We start from the raw sequence: 18,891 nt of genomic DNA, 5'->3' as shown, positions 1-18,891 counted from the left end.
TGTTTGTTTTTGAGACAGACCGTACCAAGTTACCTAAGCCCAGGCAGACCTTGAACCTGCTTCAGCACCCCAAGTAGCTGGAATTACAGAATATGCCATCACATCTGACTATCCTGGGAGATCGTATAGAGTTCCTCCAGCTTGAAACAGCTGTCTTCTAAGTTGTCCTTTGAGTAGGGTCAGTGTTCATGAGAAAATACCTTTGGCTTTAGACTTGGCAAGGGCATTAAATTTAACAGGCAGTGCCAGAAAGGTGCCCAGCAGGGCAGTGGTAAACAGATTGGAGGCTGCAATGCGTGTAGACTCTTGACCACTTCTCAACCATCCAGGGACTGAAGGAGCAGTGGAACACCCCAGCGTTTTCCTTTTTCTACTTATGAGCTGCTCTGTCTGAGGTAGCTCAGTGGGTATATGCTCCAGCCACCAAGCCCGACGACCTGAGTTCGATCCCCAGGGTCCACATGGCAGAAGGTGAGAACCAACTCCCACAGTCCCACAAGTTGTTTTCCGACCTCCACAAGCTTGAGGCGCACCTACATATATTCATTAAGTGGGTAAACAATCCTAGACAGGGTCACGTGCCCTACCTGTGGTTTTGAAGATGCTGGTTTACAAAGTTCGGTGCTCTGAGGGTTTGCCCTCACGTCACGCAGACCAGTTTCCTGTTGGTCTTTGTTGAAGTGTAAATGACATTCTTTATCAAGACCTGCTTGCACGCCTTTAATCTCAGCACTTGGAAGGCAGAGGCAGGCGGATCTGTGAGTTTGAGGCTAACCTGCTCCATAGAGTGAGTTCCAGGCCAGCCTGGTCTACACAAAGAAACACTGTCTCGAAAAACCAAAGTAAAGACGTCTTGGTGTTCTTTCCTCTACTCTTTCCCTGCCTTCTCTCAAATTATGGGTTACAAAAGACAGCCATAGAACAAGGAGAAAACCCAGGTCAGTAAAAGACTTAACAATGTTTATTTGCCCAAATTTGCCTTTCCTCCTGGCCCACCATTTCTCTGTTCTATGTTTCTGAATACAGGGTCTTCTGTATTCCAGTCAGTCCCTAAAATGTCTCCTGAGACACCTCCCCTGCAGAGTTAGAGCTTTGCAAGTCTGGGTCTCAGCTAGACAAGGACCTACTTGCTTGAGAGTCTTAACACGGGCTTGCAGGTGGGGACTTGGGAGAGTTAATTGGAGTTTGGGGCCCTGGTGTATGGCCTGCAGAGGGGTGTGAGCTTTGAATTCCATCTGAGTTGTCACCATCGACAGTTGGGGAACTGGGAATTATGGTCGGGTTTGCTGCTTGCTGTACAGTCTTTGTGACAGATTTCTTCTGTTTCTTCTGACTGTCAGGGTCATGGGGCTGTCGGGGTTAGGGTGGGAAAGATGATCATATTTCTGGTTAGGCCAAGATAATCCCCAGTCAGCTTCAGAATTCAACTCCCTTTCTTCCTACACCATGGGCAAGTCAAGAATAGTTATATTTAACCTCCCCTTGAGACTGTTTTATACTGGGGTTAAGGCTGGGCAACAAGATGGCTTTGTTTTGTTCCTTAAGACCTTAGTGATTAGAGATTAGGCAACACAAGACAGAACTGGTTAGAGGTCCCTCCCCTTGCTGGATTGGAATAACAGCTTTGAGGTTTGATGGAGGAAGGTCATTGGTTAATTAAATAAAGAAGCTGCTTGCCCTGATAGGTTAAAACATAGGTGGGAGTAGTAAACAGAACAGAATGCTGGGAGGAAGAGGAAGTGAGCTCAGACTCTACAGCTCTGCTGTCTGGAGCAGAGACGCCATGCTCCCGGCTCCTGGGCGGACGCAGGGATAGCTCTGCTCTCTGAGGCACATGCGATGAAGCTCCGACCCAGGATGGACATAGGCTAGAATCTCCCCGGTAAGACCAGTGCTCACAGATTATTAGAGATGGGTTGATGGGGATATCAGAATTAGCCAGTAAGGGCTAGACTAAAGGGCCAAGCAGTGTTTAAAAGAATACAGTGTCCGTGTAATTATTTCGGGGCATAGGCTAGCCAAGTGGCCGGGTGGCAGGAAGCAGCCTGCCGCTCATATTACTACAGAGGTTGAGAAGAAGTGGAGACTAGGGGTTTGGGTTAGATGGGAAGGCTGGATACCTTGCCTAAGATTTCAGGGCGCAGTCCATTAGAGGCCTTGAGTAGATCAGGATTCTTCTGGATCCATTTGGTGAGGGAGGCAGCAGCAGCAGTGGTGCGGGAGGTCAAGGTCACCCGAGCAGGTGGCACCTTCAGGGGCATTTGCCAGGTGCCCATGAAGGAACCCCAAGGACTTGCCTAAAAGGAAAAGGGAGTGCGCAACAGGTCCTCATGGCTGCTGTGTCTGCTTGGCAGGGCTTGCTGGCCTCACGTTCCTTCTGTCCCTTCTGCATCTTAATAACGAAACATCTGAAGGGATCTTCTCCTCACTCTTTCTCTCTTCAGTCAGCTATGATGCTGGTTTTCTGCCCCTTTCCTTACGACACAAATTTTGCATTCTTTGGCTAAGCGTGATAAAGGAATCCTGTCCTTAAATATTGAAAACACTGTTTATGTATTCATCATCTCCAGGACTTCCATGTGCTCAGCACAGCTCTGTCCTGTGGATAAATTGGTTAGCAGGTTGGGGCACTCACAGACTGGGCTCTAATTTTTCATATGGTGGTTGTTGCCCCATTTTTATGCATCAGCCCTTTTTGTTTTGTTTTGAGACAGCATCTATATAGTCCTGACTGGCCTGGCAATACACTATGTCGACCAAGCTGACCTCAAACTCACAGAGATCCTCCTGCCTCTGCTTCCTGAGTGCTGGGATTAAAGGTGTGCACCACTCACCTGGCTAACTCTTACCTTTTTGATAGGAATGGGCGTGGGGAATCTCACCTTGGAACGGGGCACCGAAGGCAAGAGATGACCTCGATCGTTGGCAATAATCTGAGTGTAACCTTCATGGGTAGAGGCTCTCTGTGGTGGCGGTGGAAAGAGAAGAACTTGAAGTGCGGGCTTGCAATAGAGGCATGGGAGAGGAGACGGTGGACCATTAGAAGGGTAAAGAAGTTAGGTGGGTGACAGGAAGAACAGGAGGCCAGTCACCATCAACTGGCCATGGAGGGCACCGAGCTCGGAGTACCTCTTTTGTTGGCTTGGCTGGAGACCAGTTCTGCAAGTACTTGGGCGAGAAAGCTTTTTCATACTGTGGAGAGAAAGAGGAGACTCAAAGGCTTCACGCTCAGGAAACCGTGACACAGTTCTCGGTACCTGAACGCCAAAGGCTGCAACAGCTATGTGAACTCTAACTCACTGTCACAAGGGGCATAGAGGGAGGGGGGAGACTAAGTGATGGGTTAAAAACAAGGCAGAAGTGGGCACTACATCTGGGAAGAAAAGGACCCAGCTGGAGGGGGGAGACGAGGGAGGGATGTCATACACAGTCGGCACGTGTGTGAAGATGCCCCAACAGGGCCCCGAAAACACGACAGAAAGAAGAAAGCACATACAGAAAGAGAAGACATTAAAGACAGAAGAAATTGTTTCTGTTTCGCCAGCTGTGACTTGAACCCAGGATCTGGTGCCTACTAATCAAGTGCAAGATTACAATCTGTGCTCAAGATGTGTGCTGCCCAGCACATAGCAACCGGTTGCATGTTAAACGTGTGAAAAGGAACAAGTAAACTGGGTACTTTAAGCTAAGTATGAAACACTGGAAGGGGGCTGGAGAGATGGCTCAGAGGTTAAGAGCATTGCCTGCTCTTCCAAAGGTCCTGAGTTCAATTCCCAGCAACCACATGGTGGCTCACAACCATCTGTAATGAGGTCTGGTGTCCTCTTCTGGCCTGCAGGCATACACACAGAATATTGTATACATAATAAATAAATAAATATTTAAAAAAAAAAAAAGAAACACTGGAAGGCTGGGGTGTAGCTCTGTGGTAAGGTACTTGTCTAGCACGGACAGAGCCCAGGGTTTGATCCTCTGCACTGGTCGGGAAAAATGGATTTTAACGAGCTAGTATAAGAGAGGTGTAGCTGGGCGATGGCGGCGCACGCCTTTAATCCCAGCACTCGGGAGGCAGAGGTAGGCGGATCTCTGTGAGTTCGAGACCAGCCTGGTCTACAGAGCTAGTTCCAGGACAGGTTCCAAAGCCACAGAGAAACCCTGTCTCGAAAAACCAAAAAAAAAAAAAAAAAGAGAGAGAGGGGTGTGTGTGTGGAGGGGGTGTAGAATTTTTTTAAATAATTTTAAAAATATCAATATTAAAATATTTTGGTTTTATTGGGTTCCACTTGAGCATTATTAAATTTAATTTTTAATTTTCACATAGCTGCTAAAGCCTTTAAAATTATGTTTGTGATTTACTTTGTCAGGCAATGCTGGACTAGACCAAGGGTAAGTAACCAAATCCCTATTGCTTCCTGCTTTTGAATGACCATAGAGCAGGGAATGTCATACCTATTAAATCTGTCTGTCTGTCCTTTCGTCTGTCCATCCATCCATCCATCATTTTAGGCCCCTAGGGGTCCAGCTTTCTGCCTCTGTCTCCCTGGCAAAAAATGTTTTTTTACAGCCTGGAGGTGGTGGCTCTCACCTTTAATCCCAGCATTTGGGAGGCAGAGGCAGACAGATCTCTATGGGTTCAAAGCCAGCCTGGTCTACAAAGTGACAGGGCAGCCAGGGCTGTTACACAGAGAAACCCTGTCTTGAAAAATAACAACAGCAAGGAAATAATGGATCTTACAAACATTTGTGTTGCTTTAACAAAAGGTAGTTGGCCATAATGATACACACACCTATAATCTCATTACTTCCCAGAATGAAGTAGGAAAATTTGGAGTTTGTGGGCTAGTCTAGGTGGGCTACAGAGGAGCAATACCTTACCTCCCCCCACACACACATAAAAGAAGAAGAAGAAAATCCACTAAAATTTGAATTCCAACTGAACAAAATGTTATTTCCAAAAGACTTCCAAAATGTGTAGACAGGGTCTTCCAACAGGGTCTTCCGACAGGGTCCCACTACCACACTCTGGCTGGCCTGGAACTTGCTATCTCGGCCAGGCTAGCCTCAAACTTTCAGTGATTATTTTGCCACCTTGTCCTAAATACTGGGATTACAGGTACATACCACCATGGTGGGATATGTGTGTGTGTGTGTGTGTGTGTGTGTGTGTGTGTGTGTTCGAGAGGGGTTTCATGGAGCTCAGGCTAGCCTTGGAGTTGGTTTGTAGCCAAGGATACCCTGAACACCTGACCATCCTGCTTTGCCTCCAAAGCCCTAGGATCACCGGGAGCACATTTACACTCGCTTTAGTTACTATGTCTTGAATTTTTCCAAAACAAATTAGGGAGAACTGTCATGTAAATAGCTGTGACTTTGTTATTTGACTTACAAAGCCTAAAGCGTTTACTCTGGCCTGTAAAAATAGAATCCCTGCCTTCTGGTTTACACTCTACAAGCTTAACTCAGGCCCTTTTGGCTGGTTCCTGGACCCTCCCAACTGTGAGGTGAAACCCTCGGTCCTCTCAGCGTCTGTTTGGGGAGCAGAATATGCTGGAGGGGTAGGCCCAAAGGTAGAATCTGGAAGGTAAAATAAAATGTCAGGGGGTAGAACGAGAACTTACCTGGTTGGCACTGTAGTTAGTGGCCATGATCCTGTCCTGTTTACACTTGTTGCCTGGCAACTGCAGAAGGGCAGCCTTCTGGGAGTACCTCCCAATCAGCAGGGGTTGGTTATCTTCTGGGGCTCACACTGGCCCCTTCCTTTTTCTCTGAAACCTCGGTTTCTTTTCCTTTTAGAGTGTGGAGGACCAAATAAACATGAAAAAAAAAAGTGGGCAGAGAAGCAGCTGCCTCTTTCCCCAATATGTTAGCCCTGCTTCAGAATTTCCAGGTTGTCTCTGAATGACATCTTCAACTATTAAACAAACTGGGACACTAAGAGCTGAGTCTGTGCGACAGTGTGGTATAATGAACTAACTGTAGAATTAGGAACAGGATGGGTCCTTATTTAACATGGTATTATATGGCTTAAGCCCCTGGCGTCCCTTCGATAAACAGCTATCATTACATACTGTGGAGATGGCCTACTTCGTACACAGTGCAGGATAAAATGAATGAACTATCCAGACGTTGTAAGCACACAGTGGGAACTGAACACAGCCAAGAAACTGTTTACAGAATAACAAATAGGAAGCCACCAACTTGTTTGCTCCCAGAAGGAAATGTACGTCTCGTCTTGGTCCTTAAACGACTCCTGTCTCCTCCATCAGTCCGCAGTCACAGAACCTAAGAACATAGGTTCATGGTGTCGGTTAGGATATGGCAAATCGGGACCTAGGGCGGGAAACTGAGCAGGGGTGATGACAGTGTAAGAAGATTAAAGTACCAGGTTTGGGAGGATCAAGTGATGGTGCCCAAACCTGCTAGATGTAAAACTCAGAAACCCTCTGAGACTCCCCCAAATTTCTGTTAAACTGATTGACTCATCTACTGGGGTCTTAGAACTAAAGAGCACTTGTCAGTTATATAGCCTCAAGTTTTTTTAAAAAGAAGAAAAGAAACAAGTCCAAAGAAATAAGTACTTCAGAGCCAGATATGTCAGGGCATGCCTGTGATCCCAGTATTCAGGAAGCAGAGGCAGGTGGATCTCAAGTTCAAGATCAGCCTGAGCTACTTAGCCTACTATATGGGAGAGGCTGGGCGGTGATGGTGCATGCTTTTAATCCCAGCATTCTGGAGGCACAGGCAGGTGAATCTCTATGGATTCGAGGCCAGACTGGTCTACAAGAGCTAGTTCCAGGACAGGCTCCAAAGCTACAGAGAAACCCTGTCTCGAAAAACCAATATAAATACATGAAGGACTCACAAGGCCCACACCTCTCGGGGCTATATAGGCAGTTAACAGCTGCTGGGGGAGGGGCTCTCAAGGCTCCACCCTTTACATGGAGTCATTGGCAGTTAATGGTTGCTGGAGAAGGGCAAGACCTTTTTCTTTAGTGTTGTAGCCAGCCACTGGTGGGTTACCTCCCACTCAGGCAAGCAACCCTGAGCTCAGTAGGACATACACACTCACATGTACACCAGGGCATGGTGGTGCCTTTCATCCCAGCACTTAGGAGGCAGAGGCAGATGTGTCTCTGTGAATTTGAAGTCAGCCAAATTCACATACATAGTGAGTTCCAGGCCAGCCAGGGCCACATAATGAGACCTTATCTCAACAAACATCCCTATAACGTGGCAGGGGGACTTGTTGGGGGGGGGGCAGAGGGAGGTTTATTGGGAGGGATAAGAGAATAATATCAGAATATGGACATGTATGAAAATGTCACAGTGAAACTATTACATAATTAATAAATCTGGTTTAAAAAAAGGAAGTGTGGAGGGAGCAAGGGAGCTGGAGGATGACTCAGTGATTAATGTTTGCTGCCCTTGCAGTGGACCCAAGTTCAGGTTCCCAGCACCCACAGCTCATAACTCAATAAGCTACATGGAATCTGACCCCCTCTTCAGACACAGCCACCACAACCCATACATATGATTAAAAATAAAATCTTTTTTTTTTTTTTTTTAAAGAAAGCAAGCTGCTTGTGGTACCTGACACCTATAATCCCAGCATTTGAAATGCTGAAGCAGGAGGATTGCTACAAGTTTGGGGCAAGCTTGGCTTACTTGAGACTCTGCCTCCAAAATTCAGGGAGAGATAATTGCTAGTTTTTTCTTCCCCTAAAATCTTTATCCCATCCAACACACCCCGCATAAGGACACTTGTGACCCTTCTAGATAATGGGGTAAAAACAGCCCTTGTTAGGCTCTCACAGCTGGGTAGTGTGACATAGGAAAGCACCCTGGGATTCTCATAGCGCTCTAGAGTGATGGAAGAGAAAGAAGTTAGTTTAGGCTGGGTGGTGGTGGCGCACGCCTTTAATCCCAGCACTCGGGAGGCAGAGGCAGGCGGATCTCTGTGAGTTCGAGACCAGCTTGGTCTACAGAGCTAGTTCCAGGACAGGCTCCAAAGCCACAGAGAAACCCTGTCTCGAAAACAAAAAACAAAAAAAAAAACAAAAAAAAAAGTTAGTTTAGGACGAAGGACTGTCTCTGCTCTAGAACATCCATTTTGACAGCTCTGCACCCATGGTTCCTCTGGGAGCTTCTGTCTTTGTTACCAGCTATGAAGACGGTTTTCCTTGGTGCTGTGGACAGTGTGTAAACTTGGAGCTAAGTGAGGACAGCCACTAGTGTTCATCCTGGAGCCAAACTATCTGGGTGAAATTCTAGATGTGCTTGGAATCTGAGGCCTTTCTTAGGGAGGAAGTTCATCTGCCCAGGCCTCTGTGACCTTGAATGGAAAGTGAAGGCAGTCCTACTTCTTAGGTTAACTATGCACAACATGCTGTGGTAGACATTTGATATAAGGAGGCTTCAATAATTTTAACATTGTTATTGGCTTAAGAATTACCCGGAGGGATGGGCTGGGTCCGGTGCACACCTTTCATCCCAGCACAGGAGGCAGAGGCAGGTGGATCTCTTCATAAGTGTGTGTGGACCACACTCATGATGCGTGCATCAACTTTGCATACTCAACACTGAGGCTTCTCCCATGATCTCACAGAGACAAGGCAGCAATGCCACTGTTCACGAGTCACTTTGCATGTGAGCGTGCTCTGTAGTGGACACTAGGAAACAAGGTTGTAGAATCAAAGAGTCAGCTTTGGAAAACTGCTTTTCACAGACCTATGAGTGTCCTCTGGCAGGTCTGTGGATGGAACCTGGGCTTGCTAGAGTGATTAGCGCTCCAAATAACACAGCACTACCACTGTGGTTTATCTAATTCACAGTAGCCCAAAGTAGGAGGCTTGGACTTCCCACAAAAAACAGGATCTCTAGTCTAAGCTGGCTCAATTTCTTGTGTAGCTATGGTCTGGAGATGACCTTCAACTTCTAATCCCCCTGCCTCTACCTTCCAAGCACTGGAGAGCTGTACATGCATGTGCACACTCAGCTTGAAACATGAACTTTGCCAGGCAGTAGTGGCGCATGCCTTTAATCCAGCATTTGGGAGGCAGAGGCAGGTGGATCTCTGTAAATTCGAGGCCAGCCTAGTCTACAGAGTGAGTTCCAGGACAGCCAGAGATGTTACACAGAGAAACCCTGTCTTAAAAAAATAAAAGTTTATTTTCAAAATATGGAATGCTTCATGTTTTGTATGGCAGTCTTGCACAGGGGTCATGCTGATTCTTCTCTGTGTTGTTCTGTGCTGTGGCTCACCCCTGTGACAGGAGCATACAGGTTGAACTTTTAATGTATTTCCTCCCCTTGGCAAAAATATGAACCCAAAAATGATGAATAAGCAGTTATTGTTAAAGACTTAGGCATCTATTTCCCCTACCACACGGTTTGGACCACTTGAACCATTATCTCTAGTATGTTGTCAACCCTCCAAGATTTCTCCCAAGTAGCTCCAAGGAGCCCTGCATCCTACCTCCCTGGTCCAGATAGTAAAAAGGTGCTGGAGGGGAGACCTGGGTTTTGTAGATTTCCCCATAAAAACGGAAATAGTTTTGTACACAATAAGGTCAAAAATGATGCATGGCTACAAATGTAAAAGCTTCAGTCACAAAACACCTCCAAGTTCAATAGCCATATTAGTTTTCTTCTCTGAGACTACGGCGCCCCCTAGTGGACATTGCTATTGCTATTATAATCTCTCCTCTCCTCTCTCCTCTCTCTCTCTCTCTCTCTCTCTCTCTCTCTCTCTCTCTCTCTCTCTCCTCTCTTGTGTTTGTGTGTGTGTGTATACAATAACAAAAACAAAACTGGTAGTTTTTTTTTTAGCCGAACTACTCAAGGAAATAGAGGAGATGGCACAAACTACATTAGAATTAATGAAGAGGCAAAACAGAAAGAGTGTGTATTGCAGACGGTACCACGTAGCTCAGACTAACCTTGAACTTCCAGAGTAGCAGAGCCTGGCCTTAAATTCCAGGTCCTGCCTCCACCTCCTGAGCAATGGGATTGGATCACAAGTGTGACACACTCAGTTGGGGGAAGAAAAATTTTTTTAAATCGAAAAAAAATCTACATTAAATGGATTTTCAAAAATAGAAAATCAGCTGAACAAAACTGGTCAGTGCATCTAGTGTGAAGAGGTGAGCTAATGTCTAAGAATCACAGATCCTGGCTTTGGGCTTGGGCCTGCTGAGCTCTCTGGCTCACCTCCATTCTTGGAAGTGCCTTCCTCGTCTTTATCTTCAGAAACTATTTCTACCATTTTTTTTAAAAATTACAGAAACTGCTGGTTGTGGTGGCGTACATCGCTAATCCCAGCACTTGGGATTATTTTTATTATTATTTTCTGTATTATTGTTTTTATTGATTTTTGTGAGTACCAGGGATTGAACCCAGGTTTGGCACATGCTAGGCAGCACTCGATCACTGACATACATCCTCAATCCTTTTTAGCTTCTTTTGGAAATTGCTTTTCCTGGGCCAGTGAGATGGCCACGTGAGTAAAGGTGCTTACCACCAAGCCCGACAGCCTGAGTTTGATCCTGGGACCCAGGTGGTGGAAAGAGAGAACCGTCTCCTGTAAGGTGTGGCAGGGTCTGGTGTGCAGCAGGCTGCCCTTGAACTCACTGGCTAACCAAGGGTGACGCTGAAATCCCACCCCTCCGACCAATCCCACCCCTCCGACCTCCACCTTCCAAGCACTAGGTCATTACACCAACTGAATTGCATCTCCAGCCAGAATAATAATTTTTTTTTTTTTGGTTTTTCGAGACAGGGTTTCTCTGTGGTTTTGGAGCCTGTCCTGGAACTAGCTCTTGTAGACCAGGCTGGTCTCGAACTCACAGAGATCCGCCTGCCTCTGCCTCCCGAGTGCTGGGATTAAAGGCGTGCGCCACCACCGCCAGGTCCAGAAGAATAATTTTTAAGGGTTGAAGAGATTGCTCAACCGTGAAGGGCACTGGCTGTTTTTCCAGAGGACCAGGGTTCAATTCCCAGCACCCACATGGCAGCTCACAACTGTCTGTAACTCCTGTTCCAGGGGATCTGACACCCTCACACAGACATACATGCAGGCAAAACGCCAATGTACATAAAATGCAAATAAATAAATTATAAAAAGAATAACTTTTTAAAAAGCCAATTCTCTTTTTTTTTTCTTCTCCTCCTTCTTTGAGAGAGCCCCAAAATCAGAGCAGTCCCTCCTGCCTCAGCTTCCTGAGTTCGGGGGTTACAGGTATGTGTTACAATACCTGGAATCCTTTTCACAACAACAAAAATATTTCCCCCGAGACAGGGTTTCTCGTGTAGCCCAGGCTGTCCTGGAACTAGTATTGTAGACCAGGCTGGTCTCAAATTCAGAGATCTGCCCACCTCTGTCTCCTGAGTGCTAAGATAAAGGCTCGTACCGCCATGTCTAGCTCACAAAAGAATATTTTTTGAAAGAAGAGTTGGCTATGATCCAAGTTATATATCCCCGAGTTGTGATACATTGTACCATAACACGTTTTGAAGGGTCTGGACACAACCATGCAGACCTTAACCTCCCTGTGCTAGGATGGCAGGCATGCCACCTAGCCCTGCTCACCACAGTCCTTAAATTATGTGAGTACTAGTGTCAGGAACAGGAAGACATGGTGGGAACACCCTGAGAAACAGAGCAGCAGAGTCGAGGGCAAAATTAAATTTATGTGGGGCGATAAGCACATAAATGTTAAACCAGGCGGTGGTGGTACACGCCTCTAATCCTAGCACTCAGGTGGTAGGGCAGGCGGATCTTTGTGAGTTCGAGACCAGCCTGGTCTACAGAGCAAGTGAGCAAGTTTCAGGACAGGCTCCAAAGCTATAGAGAAACCCTGTCTCAACTCCTCTCCCCTGCTTAAAAAAAAAAAAAAAACAATCCTGAGAGCCAAAATCTAAATTACTCAACTCAGAATGCTCAGAATGAGAAAAGACTCTTGGCTTCAAATAAGTACAAATTCCTATTATCTTTGCTTAGAAAGATGTGATTAATATATTAGCTGGTGACACTGTATACTCTCAAAGCACTGCCCTAGGGAGAAACACTGATGTCTAGGAGAAGATGATTTCTCAGAGCCAGGAAGAGTATCCTGGGGGAGCCTCCATCCCAGGGCTGTCCCAGCTATGGTATCATGAGGGTAGCTTCCATTCCAGAGCCGTCCCAAGTATAGTGTCATGGGGAGCCTCCACCCCAGGACTATTTCCATAAGCTGCTTCTGTCCAGTATTTTCTCACAGTGCTGAGAAAAATAACCAATATACAAGCCACGTTGTATCTGGTACTATTCCAGGACTTTGCCAGAAGGGAGCTCATAACTTTAAAAAAATAGATACCAAGCCAGCCTGGTCCTCATAGTTCCAAGACAACCAGGGCTATACAGAGAGACCCTGTCTCAAAAAAAAAACCTGAATAAATAAATAAATACAGGACATTTAAAGAACCCTGAAAGCAGGAGGTAGAAGTGGAAACACCCCAAGTAGGCTTGGGGTGTGTAGCAAAACTCTGGGGGCGACAACAAAAAAAAAATTGGGCAGTGGTGGCACGTGCCTTTTAATTCTAGCACTTGGGAGGCAGAGGCAGGTGGATCTCAGTGAGTTCGAGGCCAGCCTGGTCTACAAAGCGAGTTCCAGGACAGCCATGATTGTTACACAGAGAAACCCTGTCTCGAAAAACAAAAAGCAAGCAAACAAAACAAAACAAAACAATCCTCTGTTAAAAAACCAAAAGGGTGGCAGGGGGCAACAGTAAGGATGGGTTGTCTCTGCCCCCAAATCCAGATCACTACCCTTGAGCTGGGAAGACTTGGGGGCTCGAGGTTGATGATAGCTCAGGGACTGGAATCGTCTGGAACTGCCCATCCATGTGACTGTAAATTATGCTGGTTATAATGTACATTACAACGGCATGTTGCCACATATGCAGCTCACCCTTTCCCCCATTTCAGACCCCAGCACGTGTGTCTCTTCGTCTGTGAATTGGCTGAACTGGCTGCCCCGCCCTCCACTTTGTGACAGGGAAAAGCAAGGTGTTGGCTGCTTCCCAGCTGAGGTTGTAAGCAGGATCATGAACATGTGACTTCTCAGACAATATCTTGTTTTTAAAATTAATTTTATTGAACTATTTTACCATCGGGGCGTTTTGCTTCTCATGTCCAGGATGGTGGATTCTAAGTGCATCCCAAGAGAACAAAGAGGAAGATGTGTCACTTTGTCAAACGAAACCGGTGTCATTTCCTTCTTAGTCAGTGTCTCGCAAGGAGATGCAGACTCCATTGCTCAAGTGAATACACAGAAATAGCCAAGATACAAGGTAACGACTGGAAGTTACTAGTGACTACAATTGAATGTCTGGTCTTTCTTTTTTGAGAAGCCTTACCCACAATCAGGTTTGTAAGGTGTGTGCTGTCTTTTTCCTAAGCTCCTCTCCATCTTTCAATGTCTGCAATAAACAAGATGGTGTTTATACCTTCAGTCAATACCAGCACTCAGGAGGTGGAGGCAGGAGGATAAGCATCAGTACTTGCCATCTCTTCATTTTAACGTGAAGATGAAAAGAAAGAGAGACAGGGAAGAATAAGACACCTAAGTGTTCGTATGGGCTCCTCCAGGCAGAGTCACAAATAAGTATCTTAACATAAGCTGTTAACATAGACCTGAAGTTGTATCTCAAATGGTTGCTTAGGAAACACGTAAACAGTATTGTTCTAGAGGTGTGATCAGAGTCATTTGACCAGCTTATGGTTTCAAAGTTGAAATTAGTGAATTAAAGATTCTAAAAGTTCAGGCGTGATCCTGCACGCGTTTAATTCCAGCACTTGGGAGGCAGAAACAGGCAGATCTCTGAGTCTGAGGCCAGTCTGGTCCGCAGAACACAAAGAAACCCTTTCTAAAAGACAGAAACGAAACAACAACAACAACAAAAAACTTAAAAAAGTTACTTAATGAGAGATAATATTCCTAAATTAACTGTTGAACTGTTGGGCCAGGCAGGGGGTGGGAGTGGGGTGTACCATTGCAACCACAACACTCAGATGTATTTTTGAGTTCGAGGCCAGCCTGGTCTTCACGTCTACAGAGATGAAACCCTGTCTGGGGCGGGGCAGCGGGGAGGGGAAATTAGACAGGAGTGACGGGAACTCAGTTGAAACGAAAATACCCTTTTCCCTTGCGAGGTCTTGGGGTTCTTCTGACCACAGCTCCGGCCACAGAGAGGATGGACTTGCCCCCGAGAGTCACATCCGGTCCCCCTGTCCAGAAATGAGCTCAGCACCCACCAATCGCCCCCCCTCCCCTTTTCCGTGACTCACGCTGGACTACCCAGAAAGCTCTAAAGGGACCGTGGGACAGGGCAGGGAGGCGGGGCGGCCAGGGGATGAGGCGGGGCCGTCAGACCGCCCCCTCCCCCGCCCCAAGAACCGGAAGTTGGGGATGGGCCAAGTGGTCTGCGAGGCCTCGGTCCACAGTTTCGTCTCGTGCTTTCTAGAAATGCTTTGCAACCCAGGCCAGCCCCAAACTAGTCTGGGAAGCCACCACACAAGACATCCCTCTGGTTTCGGTTGGCTTCCATTGTAACTAGTTGTTGCAACCGCTTACTTGCTTTCTTCCTGTTAGAAGGGCATAAACCAGCCTCAATAAATCTTCCACCTCAAAGTCTGTGCTACATGCTATGTGTATTATGACATTGCCTCTTAATAGAAGAAAATACCATATGGGGTACAAAGCAACGTTTATTTAAGCTCACATTTGGAGGTCAAAGGTCCAGTATGAAGCGCAGTCACGTGTTAGTTCTCTGGTGAGGACCACATGGTGAGAAAGGAGACAGGTTGGAGAGATCCGGAAGCCGAGGGAATTGATGGGCTAGACTTTTTAGAAGAATAACTACCTCAAGAGCTACATTCATGATGAAAGCAGCTCCAATGATCTGGGCACCTTCCACTAGCTCTGTGTGTGTGTGTGTGTGTGTGTGTGTGTGTCTTGGGCACGCACACATATATGCAGGAACACAGTTGTGATGCATGGGTTAACTTACTTATTGGGCTCTACTTTTATTTTTAATTAATTTTTATGTGTACAGGTGCTTTGCCTGTATGCGTATGTCTACACAAGCTGGGTGTCTGGTGCTCAGGGAAGCCAGACCAGGGGGTGGGATGAGTTTCACTGCGGGTGCGGGGATCGTCTGGAAGAGCAGCTTTAACCACTGAGCTGTCTCTCTGGTCCCGTCAGGGCTGTGTTCTCACCTCAGCAGAGTCACAACGGGCTCTACTGCTTCTAGCTTCTAGCACACAAACATTTGGGGACACATACTTAAACCACACCCAACACATAGTACACCATTAGGCAACATACTCATGACTTAATACATGGATACATGGGGGGTTGTTATTTTGCCTAACATTGTGGGTCAAGTTCAGGGCCAGGTTTTAGGTTAGCGTATGATTTCTGGTCCAGGTTCAATTGCAGCTCAATCCTCATCCATCTTCGCTGGAACTCGGGGTGATGAGCAGACTCAGAATGCCAGCACAATGGTGAGCTCTTTCTTTCTGATCCCCAGGATGTGGTTTTTCACTGTGTTTTGGAATGCTTTGCCCAGACAATAACAGTAGGCCCTCACGTACTTTGCATTAAATAAAAAAAAATTTTAAAAGGGCTATACAGGAGTATTGCCTCGGGTTCAAGACCATAGTGTGAAACCCTGTGCTCTGTATCATCCTTCAGTTTTGTTTTTGTTTTCTTTTTTGAGAAAAGGTTTCTCCACAGTTTTGGAGCCTGTCCTGGAACTTGCTTTGTCGACCGGTCTGGCCTTGAACTCACAGAGATCCGTCTGCCTCTGTTTTCTGAGTGCTAAGATTAAAGGCGTATACCACAACTGCCCAGAACTACGTCTTCAATTTTGGATGAGTGAATTTTTAAGTATATATGGAGCAAAAGTAAAAACATCCAGGTAGAGAAGCATACACCTTTAATCCCAACACTAGGGAGGCAGAAGCAAGCAGATTTCTGTGAATTTGAGGCCATCCTGGTGTACATAGAGAATTTCAGGCCAGCCAGAGCTACATAGTAAGACCCTATTTTTAAAAAAGAAAAGAAAAGGGGGAAACTGTATGAAGAGCATTGTTTGCCTGGTTGCTTGTCCTTGGGACTGGGCTTGGTTCCCAACAGCCACACGGGAGCAGCTCTGTACTGCTCATATTGACTGCATCTCTCTCGAGCCATGGGCATTATTCTTTCATAAACATTATTATTATTATTATGAGATATAGGGTTTCTCTGTGTAGCCCTGGCTGTCCTGGGACTCACTCTGTGGTGGGTCCATGGGGGTCGCACAAAGATGGGGGGGGTCCATGGGGGTCGCACAAAGATGGGGACAGACCACCAAAGTCTAATAAACCAGAAGCAAACTTTTTTTCCAGGAAAAAATTTAAAAATTAAAAAAAGAAATCTCCACGGGGCACAAAAAGCTTATCATCTAGTTGAGACCACAGCCAGAGATGGATCTGTAAGGCTGTGTGTGGCAAAGGCCAGTTTTTGAACTCCTCCTTTTATAGCAAGCATTAGGCAATAATGAAAGAGGTTTACAACCTCAAGGTAAAACTCAGATACAAATTGCCCTTCTTTGCAATTTCCATTAACAGAGTTTTTCAGTTAGACTAGTGTTTGTATTTAATCTACTGTTTTTCCCTGGCTTTCCTAGATAGTGTTTACCAAGGCTCTGCACCTCCCCTGGCACCGCCAGTTCCACATAGCAGGGAAGGGTATGGGACGACATAAAACCAAAAAGTCAAAAGTCACGTACATCCCATCATTTAAAAGTTAACTCAGCTTGCATTAATTTCTGGTCATGAGTGGCCAGGGGCTTATCTAAAAGCTGACCCTTCGGTTTGCAGAGCTGACCCTTCGGTTTGCAGAGCTGACCCTCGGTTTGCAGAGCTGACCCTCGGTTTGCAGAGCTGACCCTCAGTTTGTAGATGGCTACTTCACTGGTGTAAACAGAGCAGCCAGTTGTAAAGCCCAGCACCCCACTGTTAATAGTTAATCCTTATGCTGCTGAGAAAGCTGCTGACAGTTCTCATTCTCCTAGGCTTACAACCTTATATTTCTTTACTTTTACATTCTTATTTCTTGACTCTACATTTCTATATTCTTATATTCTTATTCTTGGACTATTTATCTGTAGAACTCAGAGATCTGCCTGCCTCTGTTCCTTGAAAGCTGGGATTAAAGGTGTGCGACACCACTGGCCAGCTCCATAAACTTATTTTTTGTGTGTGTGTATGTACAACTAACTACCTGCAGGTCAGAAGGTGTCAAATCCTCAGGAATTGGAGCTCCAGGTGGTTGTGAGCCAGCTGGTGTTGATAGCACACCCACCTGGGTCCTCAGCAAGAGCTCTTGACAGCTGAATCAGTTATTTCCCTTCTGACCATATATATATATACACACACATATGTATGTATGTATATATATATACACACATATATGTATGTATATATATATATATATATATATATATATATATATATATATATATATATGTAAGGAAATATATCCCAGCACTCGGGAGGTCTTTGTGAGTTTAAGGCCGGCTTGGTCTACTAGAGCTAGTTCCAGGACAGGGTCCAAAGCTACAGAGAAACCCTGTCTTGAAACACAACAACAACAACAACAACAACAACAAAATGTTTCAAACTGATTTAGAACCAAGGACGTTAAGATTCCTTGTGGAAAGAGACTGTGAAGAGGGAGAGAGAAAAATAATTTTTATGTCCAAGAACCGGACGGTGTCATAACAACCAAAACCACTGACAGTAAAGACGAGTGTAAATAATAGAGACGGGAGCGTCTCTGCTAAATGAAGGTTAATCAAGCCGCATTATAAAGCGGGGAGGGGGTTTGGATCTCAGTACAGGTTATAAACTCTGGAGGAGAGGGACACGAGGCAATCCCTCTGAAGAAACTAGAGCCCTTCCTCCGGGGGGCAGAAGCCAGACTTGACGACTCCACGACCGAGCAGCGTGTTTCTGGCTCTCAGTGTGTCCACGGCGCCTTCTGGAAGACACGATCCAGAAACTGAAGGGCAACACAAGTACCTTCGGATCTCTCGCTGAAGAAACAAAATCTACCTTATGTGTCGATTCCCTGAAAGGACCAGCTCACCGCCACCAATCTGCCTTTCTTCGTGTAATTGTCACTGCAAATGCTCCAATCCTCTTAGGCCCCAGGAGACGTGGGGATTTCTTTGTGAATTGGTTGGGTTCTTTTTCCCAAGATGATCCTTCTATCAGAGTGAAAAGACAAAAAAGAGAGTTGACCGGCTGTTTCCGCCCGGTTTCGAACCGGGGACCTTTCGCGTGTGAGGCGAACGTGATAACCACTACACTACGGAAACCGGCTGGTGGCGTTGGCTTTGTAAGCCAGCTACATTTGGAGTGAATTTATTGTTTGCTGACTCCGTTCTTAAATTCAACCCAGTCAATCAACTTCTGAAATCAGACAGGTTCCACTCTGAGGCTAGATGACATTCTCCCATGGAGACACATGGTAGCTCCAAAGAAAACTGCCAGCGAGATTAAGGATCCCAGGACCTCGAGGCCACAGGAGGAGCTGTTCTCGGCTTCCGTAAGCACCCACGGTTTTCCAGATCCCGAGGAGCTCCAGGAATGGCTGACTGATGAATTTAGGGCGCCCCCTGGCGCCCAGCATCTGCTATGCCGCGGGACTGGAGAAAAAACGGACCGGTCGGTCATCAGGCAGGAAGCCATTCAGGTGAGGGCCTTGGCAAGAAGGACGTTGTAAGCTCAGGCCCAAAACAATGAAAATGCATCTTACATTTATCCTATGTCTAAATTGAAAGCATTTTCAGGCTTTCTCGTTT

The 18,891-nt window shown here is 46.1% G+C and overlaps 1 protein-coding gene and 2 non-coding genes across 3 annotated transcripts; all 3 read right to left on the bottom strand.

Annotated features, from left to right (window-relative positions):
- Window positions 1–803: 803 nt before the first annotated feature.
- On the bottom strand, window positions 804–5,672 carry Cfap126 (cilia and flagella associated protein 126). The gene is made up of 5 exons (XM_005348788.3): window positions 5,619–5,672; window positions 3,130–3,192; window positions 2,883–2,963; window positions 2,121–2,297; window positions 804–1,350 (listed from the first exon to the last, which is right to left on the bottom strand). Exons 1-5 carry the CDS (start codon window positions 5,643–5,645, stop codon window positions 1,141–1,143), a joined length of 558 nt encoding a protein of 185 aa, XP_005348845.1. The 5' UTR covers window positions 5,646–5,672; the 3' UTR covers window positions 804–1,140.
- A 3,500-nt stretch (window positions 5,673–9,172) lies between these two features.
- LOC113456258 lies at window positions 9,173–9,275 on the bottom strand. The gene has a single exon (XR_003377103.1). It is a non-coding gene; the product is annotated as a U6 spliceosomal RNA (small nuclear RNA).
- Window positions 9,276–18,332: 9,057 nt separating this feature from the next.
- Window positions 18,333–18,405, bottom strand: Trnav-cac. The gene has a single exon. It is a non-coding gene; the product is annotated as a tRNA-Val (tRNA).
- Window positions 18,406–18,891: the final 486 nt, after the last annotated feature.

This window comes from Microtus ochrogaster, chromosome 6 (genome assembly GCF_000317375.1).
Source record: "Microtus ochrogaster isolate Prairie Vole_2 chromosome 6, MicOch1.0, whole genome shotgun sequence".
Taxonomy (NCBI): Eukaryota; Metazoa; Chordata; class Mammalia; order Rodentia; family Cricetidae; genus Microtus; species Microtus ochrogaster.
Note: the sequence above shows the minus strand (reverse complement) of the source record. Positions and strands in the feature narration are given on the sequence as shown.